The sequence below is a fragment of the Marmota flaviventris genome, chromosome 18, assembly GCF_047511675.1.
Source record: "Marmota flaviventris isolate mMarFla1 chromosome 18, mMarFla1.hap1, whole genome shotgun sequence".
Taxonomy (NCBI): Eukaryota; Metazoa; Chordata; class Mammalia; order Rodentia; family Sciuridae; genus Marmota; species Marmota flaviventris.
The window spans coordinates 14,749,329-14,768,452 of NC_092515.1; the positions used below are offsets into that span (position 1 = coordinate 14,749,329).

Below are 19,124 nucleotides of genomic sequence, written 5' to 3' on the forward strand. Positions count from 1 at the left end.
AGGGCTGGGGATGTGGCTCAAGCGGTAGCGCGCTCGCCTGGCACGCGTGCGGCCCGGGTTCGATCCTCAGCACCACATACAAACAAGGATGTTGTGTCCGCCAAAAACTAAAAAATAAACATTAAAAAATTCTCTCTCTCTCTAAAAAAAAATAAATAAAATAAAATAAAAGAGGAAAATAAATAGATATTAATATGGTTTGGTAAATGTTGACCCACAGCTGGGTACAGTGGCACACGCCTGTAATCCCAGCTACTCTGGGGGCTGAAGCAGGAGGACTGAAAGTTAGAGGCCAGCCTCAGCAACTTATTGAGGCCCTAAGCAACTTAGCAAGACCCTGTCTAAAAATAAAAAGGGCTGGGGATGTGGCTCAGTGGTAAAGCACCCCTGAGTTCCATCCCCAATATCAATAATAATAATAATAATAATAATAATAATAATAATAATAATAATAATAGTTTACCCACATATTTATCATTTCTGGAACCATTCCTTCCTGTGGTTTTGATTTTATTTGGTGTTATTTTCTTTGAGTGGGAAGAACTTGATTAAATATTCCTTAGAGGGTAAGTCTGCTTGCCATGAATTCTCTCCACTTTCAGTTACCTGGGAATGTCTTTCTTTGGCCTTCAGTTTGGGGTTTGGGTCTCTGTGTTCTGCAGGGCTGGGTGTCCAAGTGTGGAGCTGTGGTTCCGGCCCGTGGGGCGAGGGCTCCACCATTGAGCTACGTCCTCAGCCCCGAATAGGGTTTTCTGAGTGTAGAATTATTGGAGAATCTTTGACGACAGTTTGATTTTTCTTTCAGCACTTTCAGCAAAACATTCAGCTGCCTTTGGCCTCCATTGTTTCTATGAGAAGTTAGCCATTAACAGCACAGTTGTTTTCCTGTATATGACGAGTTATCTCCCATTTGCTATTTCTCCTCCTCCTCCTCCCTCTCCTCCTCCTCCTCCTCCTCCTCCTCCTCCTCCTCCTCCTCCTCCTCCCCCTCCTCCTCCTCCTCCTTCTTCTCCCTCCGTTGCCTACGTTGGCCTCTACCTCCTGGACTCAAGTGATCCTCCTGCCAAGGCCTCCCAGGTAGACTGTAGGCCTGAACCACTCACCTGGTGTCCACTCGCTATTTTCAAATTTATCTTTGGTATTTTTTTCCAGCAGTTTGAATATAATAAGTCTAGAGAAGAACCTCTTTGTCATCCCTTCTTGGAGTTTCTTGATCTTCTTGGGTCTGTAAATTAATGTTTGCATCCAATTTAGGGGTTTCCGGACACTCACGCTCCAACGTCTATCTGCCCCTTCTCCTCCTTTCCGGCTCCTCGGACACACACACAGTCCACTTGGTCTCTTCACCTTCCTTCTTGTCTCTCCAGTCCTCTCAGAGGTTCCTGGAGCATGTTTGCTACGTAGCCCCCTCTTCTCCAGAACTGTCCCTAGGAAACTTCTTTTGTTTTTGTTTTTGGTACCAGGGATGGAACCCAGAGGTGCTGAGCCCCTGAGCCACATCCCCAGCCTTTTTAATATTTTATTTAGAGACAGGGTCTCACTGAGTTGCTTAAGGCCTTGCTAAGTTGCTGAGGCTGGCTTTGAACTCTCGATCCTCCTGCCTCAGCCTCCTGAGCCGCTGGAATTACAGGCGTGAGGCCACAGGACAGGCCCCTCCCCTGCCTTCTACAGGCTACCTCCCCAGCACTCCCGACCCCCACGTCCACGTCCAGGTCCATGTCTGCCTCCCCCTCCCCACTCCCCCTTCTTTAATTTTTGAGACAGGGTCTCCCTAAATTGCCCAGGTTGGCCTCCAACTTGCAATCCTCCTGCCTCAACCTCCCAAGTCACTGGGGTGTAGGCATGTGACACCGCATCCAGCAGAATCGTTTATAAGAATATGATTCACTTTGATTTTGAATGTACCAAAGGTTCCCTGTGGGGGACCCGCGGATGGGAAGTGCTGGGGGTGTCCCTGCTGGCCTCTCTCAGTGGCGTCCCTTTTGGGCCAGTGGCCTTGCCCACAGTTATGCCCCTCCCAGGGCGGCCCCTGGCCAATGCCCAGAGGATGCCAGGATGCCAAGGCCCCTGGGGGCGATCCGGGGCGAGTCAAGGGCCCTCCCACCTCCAGTGCTCCGCGGGGCCTGGCAGGGGTTCTTCCAACCACCAGAGGCCAGCTTCTCTCTCTGACCGTCCTGCCTGGCTCACTTGTTTCGGGGTGTCTCCCCCACACCCCACCACAGCCCTCTGCAAGTGACTTTTGTCTCAGAGTCAGGTTCTCAGGAACCCAGTCTATGACAGAGTGAAAGAAACACTGTCACTTCGGCTCACACGGGGGCCTTAGTCCTCCCAGGCCAGGATCCACACCTCCAGGGCAGCCAGGCGGCCGGCGTCCCACCAGAGGCCAAAGGGTCATCTGCTTCCATCCGTTACCTTAAAAAAGCGCCTGAGAACTAACTGCACGATGAAGGTGGGAAGCGGCTGAGGGGCTCATTCATTCACAGAGTGAGTGTTGAAAATGCGTTTGTCTTGGCACCAGTGGAAATTGGCATCATGCGATGTCAACTAAGATATTTAAAATATTTCCTGCCCTTCTTTAGACGGAGTGTGAGCAGCTGGGTGTGTTGGTGCACATCCGTAATCCCAGCTACTCTGGAGGCTGAGGCAGGAGGATCGCAAATTTGAGGCCAGCTTCAGCAATTTAGTGAGACCCTAAGCAACTTAGTGAGACCCTGTCTCAAAAGAAAAAGGCTCTGGGGATGTGGCCCAGTTAAGGGTCCCTGGGTTCAACTCTTAGTACTAAAAATAGGTAAATAGATAGATGAAATAAACAGAGTGTATGCACCCAGTAAACCCACGTGGTTCACTCTCAGGGACAGCACCAGATGTGCGTTCTAGATGATCCTGTGGAGCCCCACGGTTCCAGATGGGTTGTGGCCAGCCGGTGCCAGTTATAAGACTTCGTGTATATGGTCCCCAAGGATATGATGAAGTTCACCTCAAATGAACCTCTTCTGAGATGGGAGGGGAGAGCGCCCAGAGGGAGGGCCAGCCGCTGGGTGCAACCCACAGAACAGGTTGTTCAGCGGTGTCCTGACTGTGTCACTGATGGTTGCTGTATCCCCAGCTGGCCTCGGTGGGCAGGGCTCAGTTCTGCTGACCTCTGTGTGGGCTTCATGGCTTATGCTGATTGGGTCCCGCCAGGGAATCCCTTCTTTTGGGTACATGTCGGTGGCTCCCTAGGCCTGGCCGGAGGTCCCCCTGCGCCAACCTCTCTGTGGGGTGATTTGTGACCCTGACACTCTCAAAAGGAATTCTGACACTGTTTGGGTTGGTTTGTTTTTGTAGTGCTGTGGCGAGCCGCTAGTGACCAGAGAGGAGAGGGAGCAGCAGCCCAGCTCTGCCATCCCAGAGGATGTGGTGATTGGGCACCTGCTGTTTACATCATAAATGTGGAGCCATGTGGGGCAGGGCCAGGGGTCCATCCCCAGTATGGGGGGAAAGAAGCATCCATCAGCTACAGTGAACCCACCTAATTTCAGTCCTGATTAAAACAAAAAAAAAAAACCCAATAATAATTATCACTAAACATGCAGCTCCACATTTTCACTTATCCCATAAATATCATAAAGTTATTAGTGGTTCACTTATTTGAAAGTATGACCCAAATAAGGTGACCCCTACAGTCGCTAATAGAGATGTCTTTTCTCAACTCGTGGAGCTGAGGAAAGAGGACATGCTGTAAGGTATCTGCCACAAGCTACACCCCAGCCCCGCAGGTCCCTTAAGTCTAGATGCTCATTTTGCTGATGGTAGATATTAGAGTTGTTTTCAGGTTTTTTTTTCTTTACGATCCATGCTGCTCTGGACGTTCTTGAACGTGTCATCTGGGACGCGTGTATGCATTTCTTTCAGGTATACAGGCAGTGTCTGCAAGGGATCGGTTCCAAGGTTCCAAAACCCGCAGATGCCCAAGTCCCGGATGTAACGTGGCGTGGCATTTGCATATCACCTCCCAAGCCCTCCCATTGATTTAAATAATCCCAGCTGGCCTCGAACCTAATCCAATGTAACTCCATGTAACAGTTCGCTGCTGTGTTGTTTAGGGACTAATAAGAATAAAGTCTTGGACACATTCAGCACAGTTTTTTTTCTCAATCTCTCTGATCTGCCATTGATTTAATCCTTGGATGTGGAATCTGCAGAAACGAGGCCAACTGTATACACACCTAGGAATGGAAGTGCTAGGATCCAGGGCAGACATTTACTGAGGAATGTCGAGTTGTCTTCCACAGTGATTGGACCAGGTTCCACCTCCATCAGCTGTTCTTTTCCTTTACATTTCTATGAACAATTGATATTTTCAGATGTCTTAATTTTTCTTCCTAATCTAGTGGATATGATGTTACTTCATGGGACCTACTTAGCATTTGGAGTACATTTTTTTATATCTTTATTGGCTATTGGTACTTTATGTCTTTTGTCACTTTTCTGTTGGAGTAATTGTTGTTTATTTATAGCAGCTCTTTATATATTCTGAATACTGACTTTTGCGAGGTAAATCAGACTATCTGAATTAAATCCCTATTCTGTGACTCTGAGAACCTGGGAAAATCACCACACTTTTCTGTGCCTCAGTCTCCTCTTGTAAGATGGGGGATCACTGTAAACCCCGCCTCTCAAAGCTCAGAGGATGATTAAATGAGACGCTAGGAGTGAAGGGCTTGGAATACTACTTGGTGCACCGTAGCTCAGGGACCACGGTATTTAGAGTAAGCACTTCGAACAGCGGTTACTGTATTTATTCCCTATACACACTTAATAGTATATGTGTAAAAAATGTCTTCTCTTGGCCTGAGGTGGGTCTTAATTATTATTTTTTACTTTATTAAGCTGCTTCTTTTGGTCCTGGGGATTGAACCCACGGGTGCAGTCCTGGCTGGTGAAGGAGGAACCCAGCACGGTCCTTCTTGAAAGGATGGAAAGGGGAGGAAGTGGGGCTGAGGCTCTCACTCTTAGGAGGGGGCGTGGCCGGGGCGTGGCCCTGGGCCGGATTGGCAGGTCGGATGCCCTCCCTTTGGCTGCGGGGAGCGGCAGCCCTGCTTGAGCCTGGTGCTGGGCTCTGAAGACGACAGACCCCCGGGTTAGCGCTGCACCTCGGTGGCACAGCACTTGCCGAGCAGCGCGAGGCCCGTTCCCTCCGCAGCGGGCAAAACACAAACAAAACAGCAGCCATCCCTACAATCGCGTCGGTGCGGTTTCTCTCCCGCTGTCCTGGGAAAGCGCATTTGGGGCCTGGTTGTAGGTGGTGTGTAGAACACTCTCCTGGGTGGGGTGTGACCAGAGCCCTGCAACACCAGGTGTGCCCTTCAGTGAGGGGCAGAGGGCAGGGGCAGGTGGACCTGGGGGCGGAACAGGCAGTCTTTACAGGACAGGTGACTCCTGGTCATTGCAAGATGTCAGTCAGGTTTTATTGAATACTTGCTCCTAGGGTTAGTGGGACCTAGGGGCAAATGGTGGGGGGAAGCTGGAGGGGTGGCAAGGAAGAGAAGAGACTGCAGCAAGAAGACTGAGATGACCAAGGAAGAGGGGCATAATCGTGAGGGAACCTCAGGATGTGCTCAGAACATCTAAGGTTTATTGAGCAGCTGCTATACCTCAAATGCTCCTCTGAACACACTCCAGTTGCTGTTTACAACAACCCTCTGAGATAGTGCCTAGGATCACCACATGGTACAGATGGGGAAACTGAGGCACGGAGAGCTTAGCAACTTGCACGAAGACACAAGTGCGGGGACCACGTGATACCTCCTGGCGGGGGCTCTTGGCAATTCTGCAGGAAGAAAGCCTGCTTCACCACCCCTTTGGGTGGCCATGCTCTGAGTGCCTGTGGGTGTCATGGGGCATTGTGGGCCCAGAGGACCCTGGCTCCCAGCACCAGACAGGTAGAGCTGTCCCTCTGTGGTCACCCCAGACCCGGCTGTCCACCTTTCCAAGGGCTTGGGGGACGTGAGCCCAAGGAGAGCTGGGCCGGCTGTGATAGAGCCACGGGGGGGGGGGGGTCACAGGGACAGAGAACAGGGTGGAGAGGCCCCGAGAGTGAGGCAGACACAAGACAGGGACAAGGAGAAGCTGGTGGGCAGGAGGGGATCCACGGTGGCACACGCCCAGGACCCCGGACCCCAGCAACTGGGAGGCAGGGAGTGGCGGAGGCGGAGGATCATGATTTTGAAGCCAGACTCCACCGCCTCCGAGAACCTGTCTCAAAATGAATTTTAAAGTAAGTAATAAAGTAAAATATGAAAAATAGAGAGATTTAAAAAGGACTGGGGATGTGGCTCAGTGGCAAAGTGCCCAGGGTTCAATTCCCAGAACAGGAAGAGAGAGATGGGTGTTCAGAGATGGAGACAGAGGGAGACACCGAGAGAGAGAGAGAGAGAGAGAGAGAGAGAGAGAGAGAGAGAGAGAGAGAGAGATAAGTTCCAAGAGCCAAGAGATCTGGGGGAGACACAGAAGCGAGGTGGAGAAGAGAGGGAGAGATAAGGGAGCCATGGGCAGACAGGAGACAGCGAGATGTGGACACAGAGGTCACCTCGCCTCCCTCCCCATCCCTGCCTCGACAGCCCCACAGGTCATGCAGGCTGAAACACATCCCCACACTGACCTCCTTCTGGCACTCCCACATTGGCAGCCAGTCCTCCTCAGCTCTGCCCACCTTTCCTCCTGCTGCTGGACAAGCCCATTAAGCTGCTATCCTGGCCACAACTGAAGGCCCCACGCCCCAGGGAGGAAACCACTGAAGAGGCGTCCTGCTCTCGGGCACCCAAACCATCAATTAATGTTAACAAGGGAAGGCTCCTAAAGACCCCCAGCGCAGCGCGGAGGGGGCCGAGGCCCGCCTCTGTGACTCAGGAGGTTAAAGGGCCTGGGCCAGTCTGTGAGATCAGAGTGTCCAGATGGAGTGTGGCAGCAGCAGGAAGGTCACCATCCAGCTGGTGGACGAGGAGGCAGGGCCCGGAGCCAGGGGCCCCCAGCCCTTTCGAGGCCAGGTCTACGAGGCAATCCAAGCGGCCTGCCTGGATTCAGGGATCCTGTTCCGCGACCCTTGCTTCCCTGCTGGCCCTGATGCCCTTGGCTATGACATCCTGGGACCTGACTCCGAGAAGGCCAAAGGGGTGGAGTGGAAGAGGCCCCATGTAAAGTGGGGCTGGGGCCGGACCCCGGGTCTGAGGGAGGAGGCTGGGGGCCTGGATTTCTGGGTCTGAGGGAGGAGGCTGGGGGCCTGGACCCCTGGGTCTGAGGGAGGAGGACTGGGCCCTGGACTCCTGGGTCTGAGGGAGGAGGCTGGGTCTGAGGGAGGAGGCTGGGGGCCTGGACCCCTGGGTCTGAGGGAGGAGGCTGGGTCTGAGGGAGGAGGCTGGGGCCCTGGACTCCTGGGTCTGAGGGAGGAGGCTGGGTCTGAGGGAGGAGGCTGGGGGCCTGGACCCCTGGGTCTGAGGGAGGAGGACTGGGCCCTGGACCCCTGGGTCTCAGAGCAGGTCCAGCCATCCGGGACTCAGGGAGGCCCAGGGAGGCTGAGCTCGGCTCAGGGACCTGCTGGGTGGTCCTGGTCAGAGGCCCCGTTACCCTGGAGCAGAGAAGGGCAGGAGGGGACGCAGCATCTGAGCTCCCTGCTCTCCCTCCCTCCGGGGCTGAGGTCTGGCCTCCCCCCCAGGAGTTCTGCGCCGAGCCCCAGTTCATCTGTGAAGACATGAGCCGCACGGACGTGTGTCAGGGGAGCCTGGGTGAGACCCCCCCTCCGCCCCCGTCCAGGCCCTGTCCTTGCCTCCGTCCCGCTCCTCCCTCCCCTCTGCCTGTTCCTCCTCACCCAGCCTCCCCCCAGGTAACTGCTGGCTCCTGGCGGCCGCCGCCGCCCTCACTCTGCACCCCCGACTCCTGTGCCGCGTGGTCCCCCCTGGACAGGGTTTCCAAGATGGCTATGCAGGTGTCTTCCACTTCCAGGTAGAAGCCAGGTCCTCTGTGCAGGCCTCCGCTGCCCTGTGGTGACATGGACTTCACGGTGGACACTGTCCCTGTGGGGCTATGGGCCTGGGGCAGCAGGGGCAGGGGTGGGGCCGGGGAGGACTGGCTTTGGGAGCCCAGTTGGAGCCGTGTCCCCTGTCCTGCCAGCTCTGGCAGTTTGGCCGCTGGGTGGACGTGGTGGTGGACGACAGGCTGCCCGTGCGCGAGGGGAAGCTGATGTTCGTGCGCTCGGAGCAGCGGAATGAGTTCTGGGCCCCCCTCCTGGAAAAGGCCTACGCCAAGTGAGGATCCCCAGACCCCACGTGGGCCCCCAAGTTACAGGGATCCCGAGACCCCAACCTCCGGAGTCCCCCAGGCATGCCACCAAGGATCCCACGCCAAGTCACAACCCCAGAACCCTGCTGTCGCGACGTGCCCTGCGGACGTGTAGGGGAAGCATCCCGGAGCCCATCCTTCACCCAGTAGCTCTTTTGTTTTTTCTCAAACACGTAGTTTTAGGAGCCGGTGGACACAGTGCCTTTGTTCCATTCATTCATTTTTATGGGGCGCTGAGGATGGAACCCAGGGCCCATCGGAGCAAGGCAAGGCTCCACACTGAGCCCTGGCCCGGCCCCCAGCCCCGGCCCCTCACATAAGTCCTAAGGACCCTGACATCTCCTGAAAGACCCCAGGTTCTCCAGATCCTGTATTTTTCCCCCTCGGGCCACCTCCCCGTCTAGGGCCTCATCTAGAGAACCTCCAAAACAGTGCCTGTAACCCTGGGACCCTCAGAATTTTACTCGCCCATCCCGAGGCTCTGGATGTCTGACAAGCTCAGACAAATCACCCCTAAAGCAGAAGTCTCCCCAGAAACTCAACACTTTGGACACAGGGCTGGACTCCCAGGACCCGGACACAGCGCAGCCCGGCAGTCCCCGGGGCTCTCTGTGGAGGCTCCAAGGCTTTCTAGCAAGTGTCATGGGTCCCCACCTCAAGCATCTGAGAGTTTCAGGGATGGCCCCTGGGGGTCCCCATACGGGACAGAGGCCCCAGATCGGAGATTCTCAGTCCCCCACCCCCGCGCCCACAGGCTGCACGGCTCCTATGAGGTGATGCGAGGCGGCCACATGAACGAGGCCTTCGTGGACTTCACGGGCGGCGTGGGCGAGGTGCTCTACCTGAGGCAGGACACTCCAGGCCTCTTCTCTGCCCTTCGCCACGCCCTGGTCAAGGAGTCCCTTGTGGGTGCCACTGCCCTGGTGAGAGCTGGGCCCCCACACAGACCCCTGTCAGGACCAGAGCAGAGTCGGGGATGCGGCGGGAGGGGAGCTTCCAGTCCTTCTCCTCTCAGCTTCTGCTGCTGTCTTATTCTCTCTCACACGTCAAACTGGAGAAGGTTAGATGGAAATGTTATTTGCTCTTCCAACTAAAAGCTTCAGGAACAGCTGGATCTAGGTGCTCAGAGGATGTTGCAAACGTGTTTTTCTATCCTGGAACAGAGTTAGTCTCACTCTCAGGTAGGCTTTTTAGTCATTGGGGTACAAAGGGGCCCCCACAGCTACAGGTATCCCATGCCACCCAAAAGGTCAAAAAATAATAATAAAGAGGGCTGGGGTTGTGGCTCAGTGGTAGAGCAGCCCTGTATTCCATCTTCAGTGGCAAAGAAAAAAAGACTAGTTTTGAGAACTTCAGCAGAAGCCCCAGGATTGATTCTCGTGGGCTTAGCCTGGGTCATCGTGTGTGGAACCGAGACCCCGCCATGCGCTCAGTCATTCCTGGGTTCTCGGACGCACTCACTCAGCCATGTAGTTAAGCCTCTGCTTGGCGCCTGCTCCTCTGCCTCGGTGTCTCCCCTCCTGGTCTCTCTGTTCTGAGTCTCCCCAGCCTCAGGAGCCTCTTTCCCTCTGGCCTTGTCTGGTTCTTCTCCCTCCCTCTCCCTCCTCTCCCTCTCCCCCTCCTGTACTCTCCAACTCCAACGCCCTCTCTGAGCCCCATGCCATTCAATGCTGGGCTTTGGGTGGCAGGAGGTTGGGAGCATGGGGACAGCAGTTGCCCTACCCCACCCCAGACTCACTGTCTCTGGTCCCCTTCCCAGAGTGATCGGGGCGAGTACCGGACAGAGGACGGGTTGGTGAGGGGACATGCATATTCAGTCACTGGCACACACAAGGTGAGCAGCCCCCACGGGTAGACTGGCAGGGGGTGTCCAGGTGCCACCCTACCGATGCTGCTGTCCTTAGATGTCCCTGGGCTTCACCAAAGTGAGGCTGCTGCGACTGCGGAACCCATGGGGCCGTGTGGAGTGGACCGGGGCCTGGAGTGACAGGTGGGAAGGGCCTGGGGTGGGTGGGTGGCTGGGCCCCACCTGCCCACCCCTCACACCCCTCTCTCCAGCTGCCCACGCTGGGATGCGCTGCCTGCTGAGTGGCGAGAGGCCCTGCTGGTGAAGAAGGAGGATGGCGAGTTCTGGTGAGTTCTCAGGGACCCAGCTCTGCCTCTAGGAGGGCACTGAATCAGGGGGCTCAGGGTGAGGAGAGACATGGGAGATGTCCTTGGAGATGGGGCCTAATAGGGAGACAGCGTCATTCTCGGCGGCAACTTGGGAGTCGGGCTCTATTTTGCAAAGCCAAGAAGTAGTCGAGGTGATGTTTAGGGAATTGGGCAGCAAAGTCGTCTTTGGGGAGTTTGGAAGGGATTGGGTAGTATTTAGGGAGGTTAGGTGACATTTGGCATTTCTTGAATTTTGATAGAATTGAGGATTTGAAGGATACTTGTTGATAATTGGGAGACTGAGGGTCTCAATGGTGGGGGTTTTGTAAAGGCAATTTGACCATGTTTGGGGGGACTCTGTGAATCTTGGCTACTTGTGGAGCATTTCTGAGGACTTGGAGACACTGGGGGACCTGGAGGCGCAGCGATTTCTGGAGATCAAGGGGTACCTGGCAGTATGTAAGGAATTGCAGGGCTTTGTGATTGGGGGAGTCGCTCTGAGGTCTTGAGCTGTTTGGGGTTGGGACTCTGGGGGTGGCCTGGGTGGCTCTGACTGCTGCTGCGTGCAGGATGGAACTGCAGGACTTCCTCCGCCACTTCAACACTGTCCAGATCTGCTCCCTGAGCCCAGAGGTGCTGGGCCCCAACCCGGCTGGGGGTGGCTGGCACATCCACACCTTCCAAGGTCGCTGGGTACGAGGTTTCAACTCTGGAGGGAGCCAGCCGAGTGCCGGTGAGGCCCAAGCGGAGACCCTGAGAGGCAAGCTGGGGTGGGGGCTTGCACCAGGCGGAAACCCCTTTTTTCTCTCCTCTGTTAGAAACCTTCTGGACTAATCCTCAATTCCGGCTGACCCTGCTGGAGCCTGATGATGAGGAGGACGATGAGGATGAGGAGGGACCCTGGGGAGGCTGGGGGGCAGGCAGGGCAGGGGGCCCAGCGAGGGGGGGCCGCATCCCCAAGTGCACGGTCCTCTTGTCACTCATCCAGCGAAACCGCCGGAAGCTGAGGGCCAAGGGCCTCACTTACCTCACCGTGGGCTTCCACGTGTTCCAGGTGAGGCCCTGGCAGAGCTGAGGCATGGAGGGCAGGGGATTCTAGGGGTATTGCAGGGGCACGGACAGAACTGGGGTTGGGTCAGAGGAGAGAGGGAGCTGAGGGAGGGTGTCTGGGAAAGATTGAAGGGACAGGGTGGGGACAGACAGGGGACCAGGAGGGCCGAGATGGGACTAAAGGGCACAGATAAGGGAGGGGAAGGTTGGGAAGGAGTCAGAGGGAACCTGGGTCAGAGGTTCAATAAAGGCCCAAGACCAAAGAAATGGGAAGGGTCTGGAGGGGAGGTGGAAGCTCTGAGCAGTGGCACCCCCTGCTGCTGCTGAGCCCAGGGCCACACTCTTCCTTCTTACAGATCCCAGAGGAGGTGGGTCTCAGATGTGGCCCAGCGCCCATCCCTCGACCAGCGCTGGGGCTTGGTCGACCAGCGCTGGAGGGGAAAAGTCGGGGTCTGGGGGCCGGGAAGGCTCGGCCAGGTGGTCTGGGGTGCAGTGGGTGGGAGGTCTTGGGGAGGGAGCTCGGGCGGGTCGTGGTCATGCCCCGCTGCCCGCAGCTGCTCGGCCTCTGGGACTCCCCGCGCAGCCGCGCACTCTTACCGAAACTGCTGCGCGCCGACCGCTCGGTCTTCTGCGCCCGTCGCGACGTGAGCCGCCGCTGTCGCCTGCGCCCCGGCCACTACCTGGTGGTGCCCAGCGCCTCCCAGGAGGGAGACGAAGCCGACTTTACGCTGCGCATCTTCTCAGAGCGAAGCCACACAGCAGTGTGAGCCGGGGAGCCCCGCCCGGGACCCCGCCCCGCCCCACTCCCGCCCCAAACCACACCCCTCCCGCTCGGGACCACGCCCAGCCCCAGCCCCGCCCCACGATCCCAGGCAGGCACCCACCCCAGGCCCGGTCCCTGACCCTCAGCCTGGCGGGGATGTGCCTTGGGTCTCAAGACCCCACCCTACCCCGCTGGGACCCTGCACGCCCTGCATCCCAGTTTTGGGGAACAGCCCCCCTCCACATTGCCTGTCCGTAATCTGCAGGGAGATCGATGACGTGATCAGCGCCGACCTGGAGGCCCTCATGGTGAGGGGCTGCTGTGGGAGGGGGCGACGAGGGAGGGATGGGCTTTGGGCTAGGACTAAGCGCCCCCTGTCCCGTTCCGCAGGTCCCCTACAAGCCCCTGGAGCTGGAGTTGGCACAGCTGTTTCTGGAGCTGGCTGGGGAGGTGAGGGGGCCCTGGGCTGAGGGGCAGTCCCTCCTGATTTCCTGCTCTCCAGCCCCTCGTCCTAGGCGGCTCATTTTGATTTCCCTCCGGCTCTCCCTGTGCGCTCTCTCATGAACTTCTTTTCTGGAGATGTCCAAGCCTCTTCCCTGCCTCGAGCCTTCCTTCAGCAGTACCCTCTAATTTTCCTTCCTTTGCACCTCCTGCCAGGCTCACGCCTCAATTTTCCAAAGTGCCCTTCTATGGAAGCTGCCCCTGTCACCCAAAGGTGAACCCTGAGAAAGGACAGGCCTGGGGTTCTCCCAGCTTCTGTCACACCCCCAGCCCAGCCTAGCTCAGGGCCTGGCCCAGAGCAAAGGGCCTCACAAGTGACTCTTTCCCTGACCAGGAGGAAGAACTCAATGCCTATCAGCTCCAGACCTTGCTAAGCATTGCCCTGGAACCTGGTGAGTTCGGGTGGAGGACTGCTGGCCAGGGGTCCATACAACCCAGAGCTGGACCCCAGAGCTCCCCATGTATGCTCATCCATGATGCTGCTGGGGGTCAGGCCGCAGGAACCTTGCTTCAACCTGGCAGCCTCTCCCTGCACGTGCTCCATGGTGGATCCTGTGGCAAGCCCGTGCCAAGGCCACTTGGCTCCCCCTCCTCTGAGGCACGTGTGAGCAGACTGGAGCTCCCTGCCGGGTTCAGACCCCAGCTCTGCTAGTTAGAGCAATCGCAGGCTCTCGTGTCTGAGTCTGTATAAAATGCCTGCTGTGGGGAGCTGTGTCCCACAGAGTGCTCATGATGGCTGGCATGCAGGGATTGACATTTTTCTTCTTGTAGCCAGGACCAACATCAGGCCCAACACCAGGACCCCTAGAGAGATCGGCGTCAGGACCTGTGAGCAGCTGCTGCGGTGTTTTGGGGTACATGGGGCAGTGCATGAGGGGATGTTGGGGGTCTCTCTTTTTTTCTGGAGACATTGATCTTAACCAGACTCCCCCATCCACAGCATGGGCCAAGTTTGGCCCTGCACCACTTCCAACAGCTCTGGAGCCACCTGCTGGTGTGGCAGGTAAGTTGGGGGGGCCCTGCAGGGCAGCCTCTCCCTGCACAGACACCCTGCCGGCCATCAAGGGCCCAGAGAACGGGGGATGGAGTGCGGATGGGCGGGGACTGGACCACTCTATGTCTACTTGGAGTGACCTGGCTGGGATGTCCCTAGCGGGTCCATCATCCCTCTGTGGTTGCTCTAGGGGCACTGAATGTCTCAGGGATGGAGAATAGTCTCTGGTCCTGGGTTGAAATCTCAGCTTCCAGCTGAGCCCCTTTCTGGCGGTGACCCCAGCCAAGTCCCCTCCCTTCCTGGGGCCTTTACTTGGCCAGAAAGATCCCTGTGAGGAGGCAGGGATCAAAGATCTCTGCACAGATGACAGTGATAAGTCACCATTTACTGAGCCCTCCCTGCGCCTTTGTGGGTGGAAGCGCGACTTGTCCTCACAGGCCCTTGAGTTGCTTTTGTTCCCATGTCACAGATGGGGAAATGGAGGCACAGAGTCGTTAAGCTGCTGGCCTGGGGCCTGTGGCCGGGAGAGCAGCTGTAGCCCAGGCTGTGTGGCCTCGGAGGCCTCGTTTAGCCTCTTCAGCATGCTCGACCACTGCTCGAGGGCCTGGGCGGGGGGCGGGGGACGACTGACCTCCACTCCCCACCCAGGCCACGTTTGACAAGTTTGACGAGGACTCATCAGGGACCATGAACTCCTACGAGCTGAGGCTGGCGCTGAATGCTGCAGGTGTGGACAGGGTCCCTGGGGTGGCCATGGGGACAGGGCCTGGCCCTCCTCCTTCTACACCAGTCTCAGCTCTGGGTGCCACTCAGCTGTGGCCAGTCCTTTGTTGCCATTTCCTGGCAGGGACTGGGCGACCCTGGAAAAGGCCAGATGGGAAGGCAGGGAGGGAGCCCCAGTGTAGTGGGGGGAGGGTGGGGGTGGCCTGGGAGGTGGTGAGGTGGGTAGGGGTGCTCCAGGAAGGGAAGACTGGCAGCTGGTGCCTGAGAGGCCCTGGCTTTCCTGGCAGTGTGAAGGAATGTTCTGGATTCTGGTGAGCTGGGGTTGGAGTCCTCTGCCAACTCCCTCTCCTTGAGTCCCTATCTGTGATCTGGCGGAGCGCAGGGTGACTGCAGGAGCCCGTGGAAGTTGGGAAAGCGAGCAAGAGGGCTCCTGTGTAGGGCCAAGGAGGGGCTGGTCGGCACTGGGAACCCCCAGCTCCTGAGCCACACCTCGGCCCTTCTGGCACCACAAAGTAGGCTGGGTGACTGTGACCCAGTGGGAGTGACAGAATGAGACCCAGAGTGGGGAGCAAGTGTTCAGGGATGTGTAGGACAAGATGAGCCAAAGTTGCGAACCAGGGCGCTGAGTCTGAGACAGGAACAGAGAGAGAATGACCCAGAACAGGAGGAAGGTTTGACCATTTGTTCGTTGTCACCTGGTACCTGCCAGGAGTTATTCAAGGCAGAAGAAAACTGACCTTGAGAGTTTCTCTAGTAGGAATTCACACAGAGGGCAACCGCAGGGCCCTGGCTCTTTCTCAGGGCCTTCCGTCTGCCCTGGGCACAGCACCCACCACCCCAACACCTGAGGGCAGATGCCATGTCAGAGACCTGCAGCAGGTCACTCGGCCAGGAAGGTTTCCTGGCCAGGTTTTCCTGACCTGGAGACTCAGCTCAGCCTAGCCCCCGGCACTAACAGAAATACCCTTGATAGATGCCTGGGGAGGGCTCTTTTTTTTTTTGGTAGCAGGGATTGAATCCAGGGCTGCTTAACCACTGAGCCACATCCCCAACCCTATCTATCTATTTATTTAGAGATAGGATCTCACTAAGTTGCTTAGGGAATCACTAAATTGCTGAGGTTGACTTTGAACTTGCAATCCTCCTGCCTCAGCCTCCTGAGATGGGTTACAGACGTGTCAGGTGCCCACTAATGATAACTACCTGTTAAATGGATGAGTGTGCAGTTAGGTGCAGTGGAAGCTGGTGAAATTGTCCTGGTAACTATGTACCTGGACATGTGGGGACGGAGGAGGAGAGGGTCATCAGGCAACCCTGAGTGTCTGAGGGGTGGAGGATCATGTGGTGTTTTTTTGAAAGGCTCTGTTAAGATTCTATAGCAAAGGTGACTTTGAAACTACTTCTGATGTAGAGCATGGAGAAACGACTGGCGTCAGACTGATGAAAATGTTTGCATACAGTTATTCTCCAGTGCTCAGCGGCAGAGAGAAAGTATTACAGCACTTAAAAGGAACAATAAACCAGTAATAAAAAAGCACAGACATATAATACCAGCAACTCGGGAGGCTGAGGCAGGAGGATTACAAGTTAGAGGCCATCTCAGCAATTTAGTGAGAACCCCCTTTAAAAAAATATTTATTTATTTGTTTTTAGTTGTAGTTGGACGCCATACCTTTACTTTATCTATTTTTATGTGGTGTTGAGGATCGAACCCAAGGCCTTGCACATGCTAGGCGAATACTCCACGGCTTAGCCACAACCCAGCCCTAGTGAGACCCTTTCTCAAAATATAAAATAAAAAGTGATGGGGATGTGGCTCAGTGGTAAAGTGCCCCTGAATCCAATCCTCAGTACCAAAAAACAAACAAACAAAAAAGGAACAATAATAGGTGCCTGCCACAGTACACATGATAAGCCATTCCATTCTCACACTAGTGTGTGGGTCCAGACTGTCATATTACCCCTTCGACAGATGGGGACGGGCTCAGAAGTGTAAGGTGCGGCCTGTGGCCACCCAGCTGGGACTTGAACCCAGGCCACATGTAGAACGAGGGGGAGCGGAGCCCTGTGGTGTCAGCATCTCCCCAGGACTTGGGTGGACTCCTGGGGCACCTCCCTCTAGGCTTCCATCTGAACAACCAGCTGACCCAGGCCCTCACCAGCCGCTACCGGGACAGCCGTTTGCGTGTGGACTTTGAGCGCTTCGTGTCCTGCGCTGCCCAGCTCGCCTGCATCTTCCGTGAGTGCCACCCTGTGCCCCTTGCTTGGGGCACAAGGAGAATGCTTCTTGTGGCTGGGGGACTGGGATGGGGGCACTCACCCTGCCCTTCTTTGCACAGGTCACTGCAGCCACCACCTGGATGGGGGCGAGGGGGTCGTTTGTCTGACCCGCAGACAGGTGGGCCTGGGCTCGGGTACAGGGTGGCTCTGGTGCCCGCCCAGGACCCTGCCTCCAGCCTGCCTCTTCTTTCTCTTGCCCAGTGGATGGAAGTGGCCACCTTCTCCTAGGGTGTTAGGTCAGGAGCACCGGCTGCTGGAGGCAGGGAGACACAAGGCCACCTCTGCTCCGAGCCCTCCGCCCCCTGCCTGGAGACACCCGCCCTCACTGGGTGGCACCTGAGCATGGCTGAGGCCTGGCCACCAGCGGCTGGCCGAGCGCCCCTCTGTGCACCTCGGTCTCCTTGCCTGCACACAGAGCCGGGGTCTGCAGGGCCCTCCTGGGCAGCTTGTGTGGACTGGGCCTGGCTCCCTGCTGGGAACGGAGGGGACTGTGACACCCTCTTATCTAACTCCCGGATGGGATGGATGGGGACCATGGGCTCCTGTACTTTTTTGAGAGAGAACAGAGACAGCAGAGGGAAGGAGGACACGGGAGGAATCCTTAAAAATATTACATGTTTTATTATCCTGTCCCCAAAAGGGTGGTTTATCCAGAAACCAAGAAAAAAAAAATCAATCAGAATAAACTCAAAAGGGGGTGGGGGGACCATCAACTACCAGGCAGCCAGTCCAGCAGCCCACCTCCACCTCAGGAGGCCCCCAGAGACCCCTGCCCAACCCAAACAAGGAGAAAAATCAGTGAGGGACCGGGGAGGGCAGCAAATCAGCTATGTCTTCATTACGAGAGCGAGAGGCGGCAAAGATATGTTGCTAGGTGAATATATATTTATATAATAAATCCGTAAGTTAATAAAGTAAATAGTAATTCTCTGAAAGTTTTTAATTTTTTAGGTGTTTTTTTAAATTTGTTTTTTATTTTTTTTTTTGTTTTTTGGTGGATTTTTAAATTTTTATTGTTCTGTTTTTGTGGGTTTTTTTGTTTTGTTTTGGTCCTTAGAAAATCTGAGACCAGACCGAACAAGGCCAAGGCCGGCTGGGCTGGTGCTGGGGTGAGGGCCGGCTGCCAGACCAGGCCCCTGGGATCACAGATGGCGGGGGCGGGGAGCAGGGGGGCTGTGGTCCACTGGGCAGCTGTGGTGCCCCCTGCTGGACCCTTTGCAGGGCAGGGCGGTTCCTGGACAAGGCACATGGGGCTTTGGCCTGGATGTGGGAGGCCTTGGAAGGACCTCAGGGGCAAAGAAGGGACCTGGATGTGGAGGGGTGTCCCCAGGGCACAGAGGGGACCTGTGTTGCTGTGGGGATCCATTGTCCCCTCCACATAGGTTAAAAAAAACCCAACAAATCATATATATTTACCTGACCAGAGGTGCTGACCCCAAAAGTCTCCCTTCCCCCACCTGATGGGGGGACCTCCTGGCCAACCAACGAGAGAGGACAGAGCCCGCCCAGCCCCTCCCTGCCCACCCCCACCCAAGGACCGGCAGAGAGTGCTTTGCATAGATACAGAGTCAGGGGAGGGGGGCTCCCGGCCCCTCCGGGAGGCCGTGAAGCGGGCGTCGGGGTTCCCAGGCAGGGCCTCACAGGTCACTCTCCCCGTAGAGGGCCGTGGAGAAGGACTTGTAGTCGAGGGCCCCGGGCACAGCGTCGGGGCCCTGGTAGGGCGCCATCCGGGCGATGCAGTACTCGGCCTGGTCGGGGGGCAGCTCCCTCCGCAGCTCCTCGGCCGTGATGAAGTTCTGGGGGTGGCAGGAAGGACTCTGAGCCACCCTGTGCCCCAGTGCCAGCTTTGATCCCTGCTGTAGGGAACCCTCCTGCCAGCCCCAGGTCCCTCCAGCATCTCGCTCACCTTGTCCCCGGCCAGGACCTTGAAGGAGGCGATGACCTGGTCAGCGGTATCTGTGTCAGTGGTCTCCCTTGACATGAAGTCAATGAAGGCTTGGAAGGTCACAAGGCCGCTGTGGTTGGGGTCAACCACGCTCATGATGCGGTTGAACTCAGCGTCGCCCTGCGAGGTGATGGGGCGGGTGACAGATGGCACTTAGTGGGGAAGGGGCACCGGGCTGGGACTGGTGGAGTGGGTGTGAGGAGAGGGCAGGAGAGCGGGCTGGAGTCCAGCCTGCCTTAACAGCGTGGGCCAGGCAGAGCTTGCACCTGGCGGCCCAGGCCCAGGCCTTGGTGGCCCCTCTGCCCACCCCACGGCCTCAGGATGCGGGGAGTCAGGGCCTACTGCCCCCGGCCCCAGGCTCACGAGGTAGCTCTGGAGGTGGGGAAGAAAGAAAAGAG

The 19,124-nt window shown here is 56.7% G+C and overlaps 2 protein-coding genes across 5 annotated transcripts in view; one reads left to right on the forward strand and one right to left on the reverse strand.

The window, feature by feature from the left end:
- Positions 1-6,935: 6,935 nt before the first annotated feature.
- On the forward strand, positions 6,936-17,549 carry Capn12 (calpain 12). The gene is made up of 21 exons (XM_027941198.2): positions 6,936-7,175; positions 7,694-7,763; positions 7,862-7,980; positions 8,149-8,282; positions 9,071-9,239; positions 10,076-10,150; positions 10,221-10,306; positions 10,375-10,449; positions 11,040-11,203; positions 11,289-11,524; positions 11,877-11,888; positions 12,075-12,283; positions 12,549-12,591; positions 12,674-12,733; positions 13,119-13,180; positions 13,572-13,638; positions 13,725-13,787; positions 14,427-14,505; positions 16,624-16,740; positions 16,841-16,899; positions 16,983-17,549. The coding sequence occupies exons 1-21, from the start codon at positions 6,936-6,938 to the stop codon at positions 17,007-17,009; spliced, it is 2,166 nt and encodes a 721-aa protein (XP_027796999.2). The 3' UTR covers positions 17,010-17,549.
- Positions 17,380-19,124, reverse strand: part of Actn4 (actinin alpha 4) — a 69,850-nt gene continuing 68,105 nt past the window's right edge. For all 4 annotated transcript variants that reach the window (XM_071604810.1, XM_027941183.2, XM_034636642.2 and 1 more), the window contains exons 20-21: positions 18,688-18,846; positions 17,380-18,577 (exon numbers count right to left, since the gene is read on the reverse strand). In XM_071604810.1, the coding sequence (XP_071460911.1) occupies positions 18,419-18,577; positions 18,688-18,846 (318 nt within the window). In that variant the 3' untranslated portion in view covers positions 17,380-18,418. The remainder of the gene's footprint in view (positions 18,578-18,687; positions 18,847-19,124) is intronic.

Bases quoted from the DNA above. Each gene is read 5' to 3' on its own strand.
- Capn12 (XM_027941198.2), top strand. From the start codon at position 6,936: ATGGAGTGTGGCAGCAGCAGGAAGGTCACCATCCAGCTGGTGGACGAG. The intron at 7,764-7,861 runs GTGAGACCCCCC...GCCTCCCCCCAG, and splicing joins CGTGTGTCAGGGGAGCCTGG to GTAACTGCTGGCTCCTGGCG. The intron at 11,204-11,288 runs GTGAGGCCCAAG...CTCCTCTGTTAG, and splicing joins AGGGAGCCAGCCGAGTGCCG to AAACCTTCTGGACTAATCCT.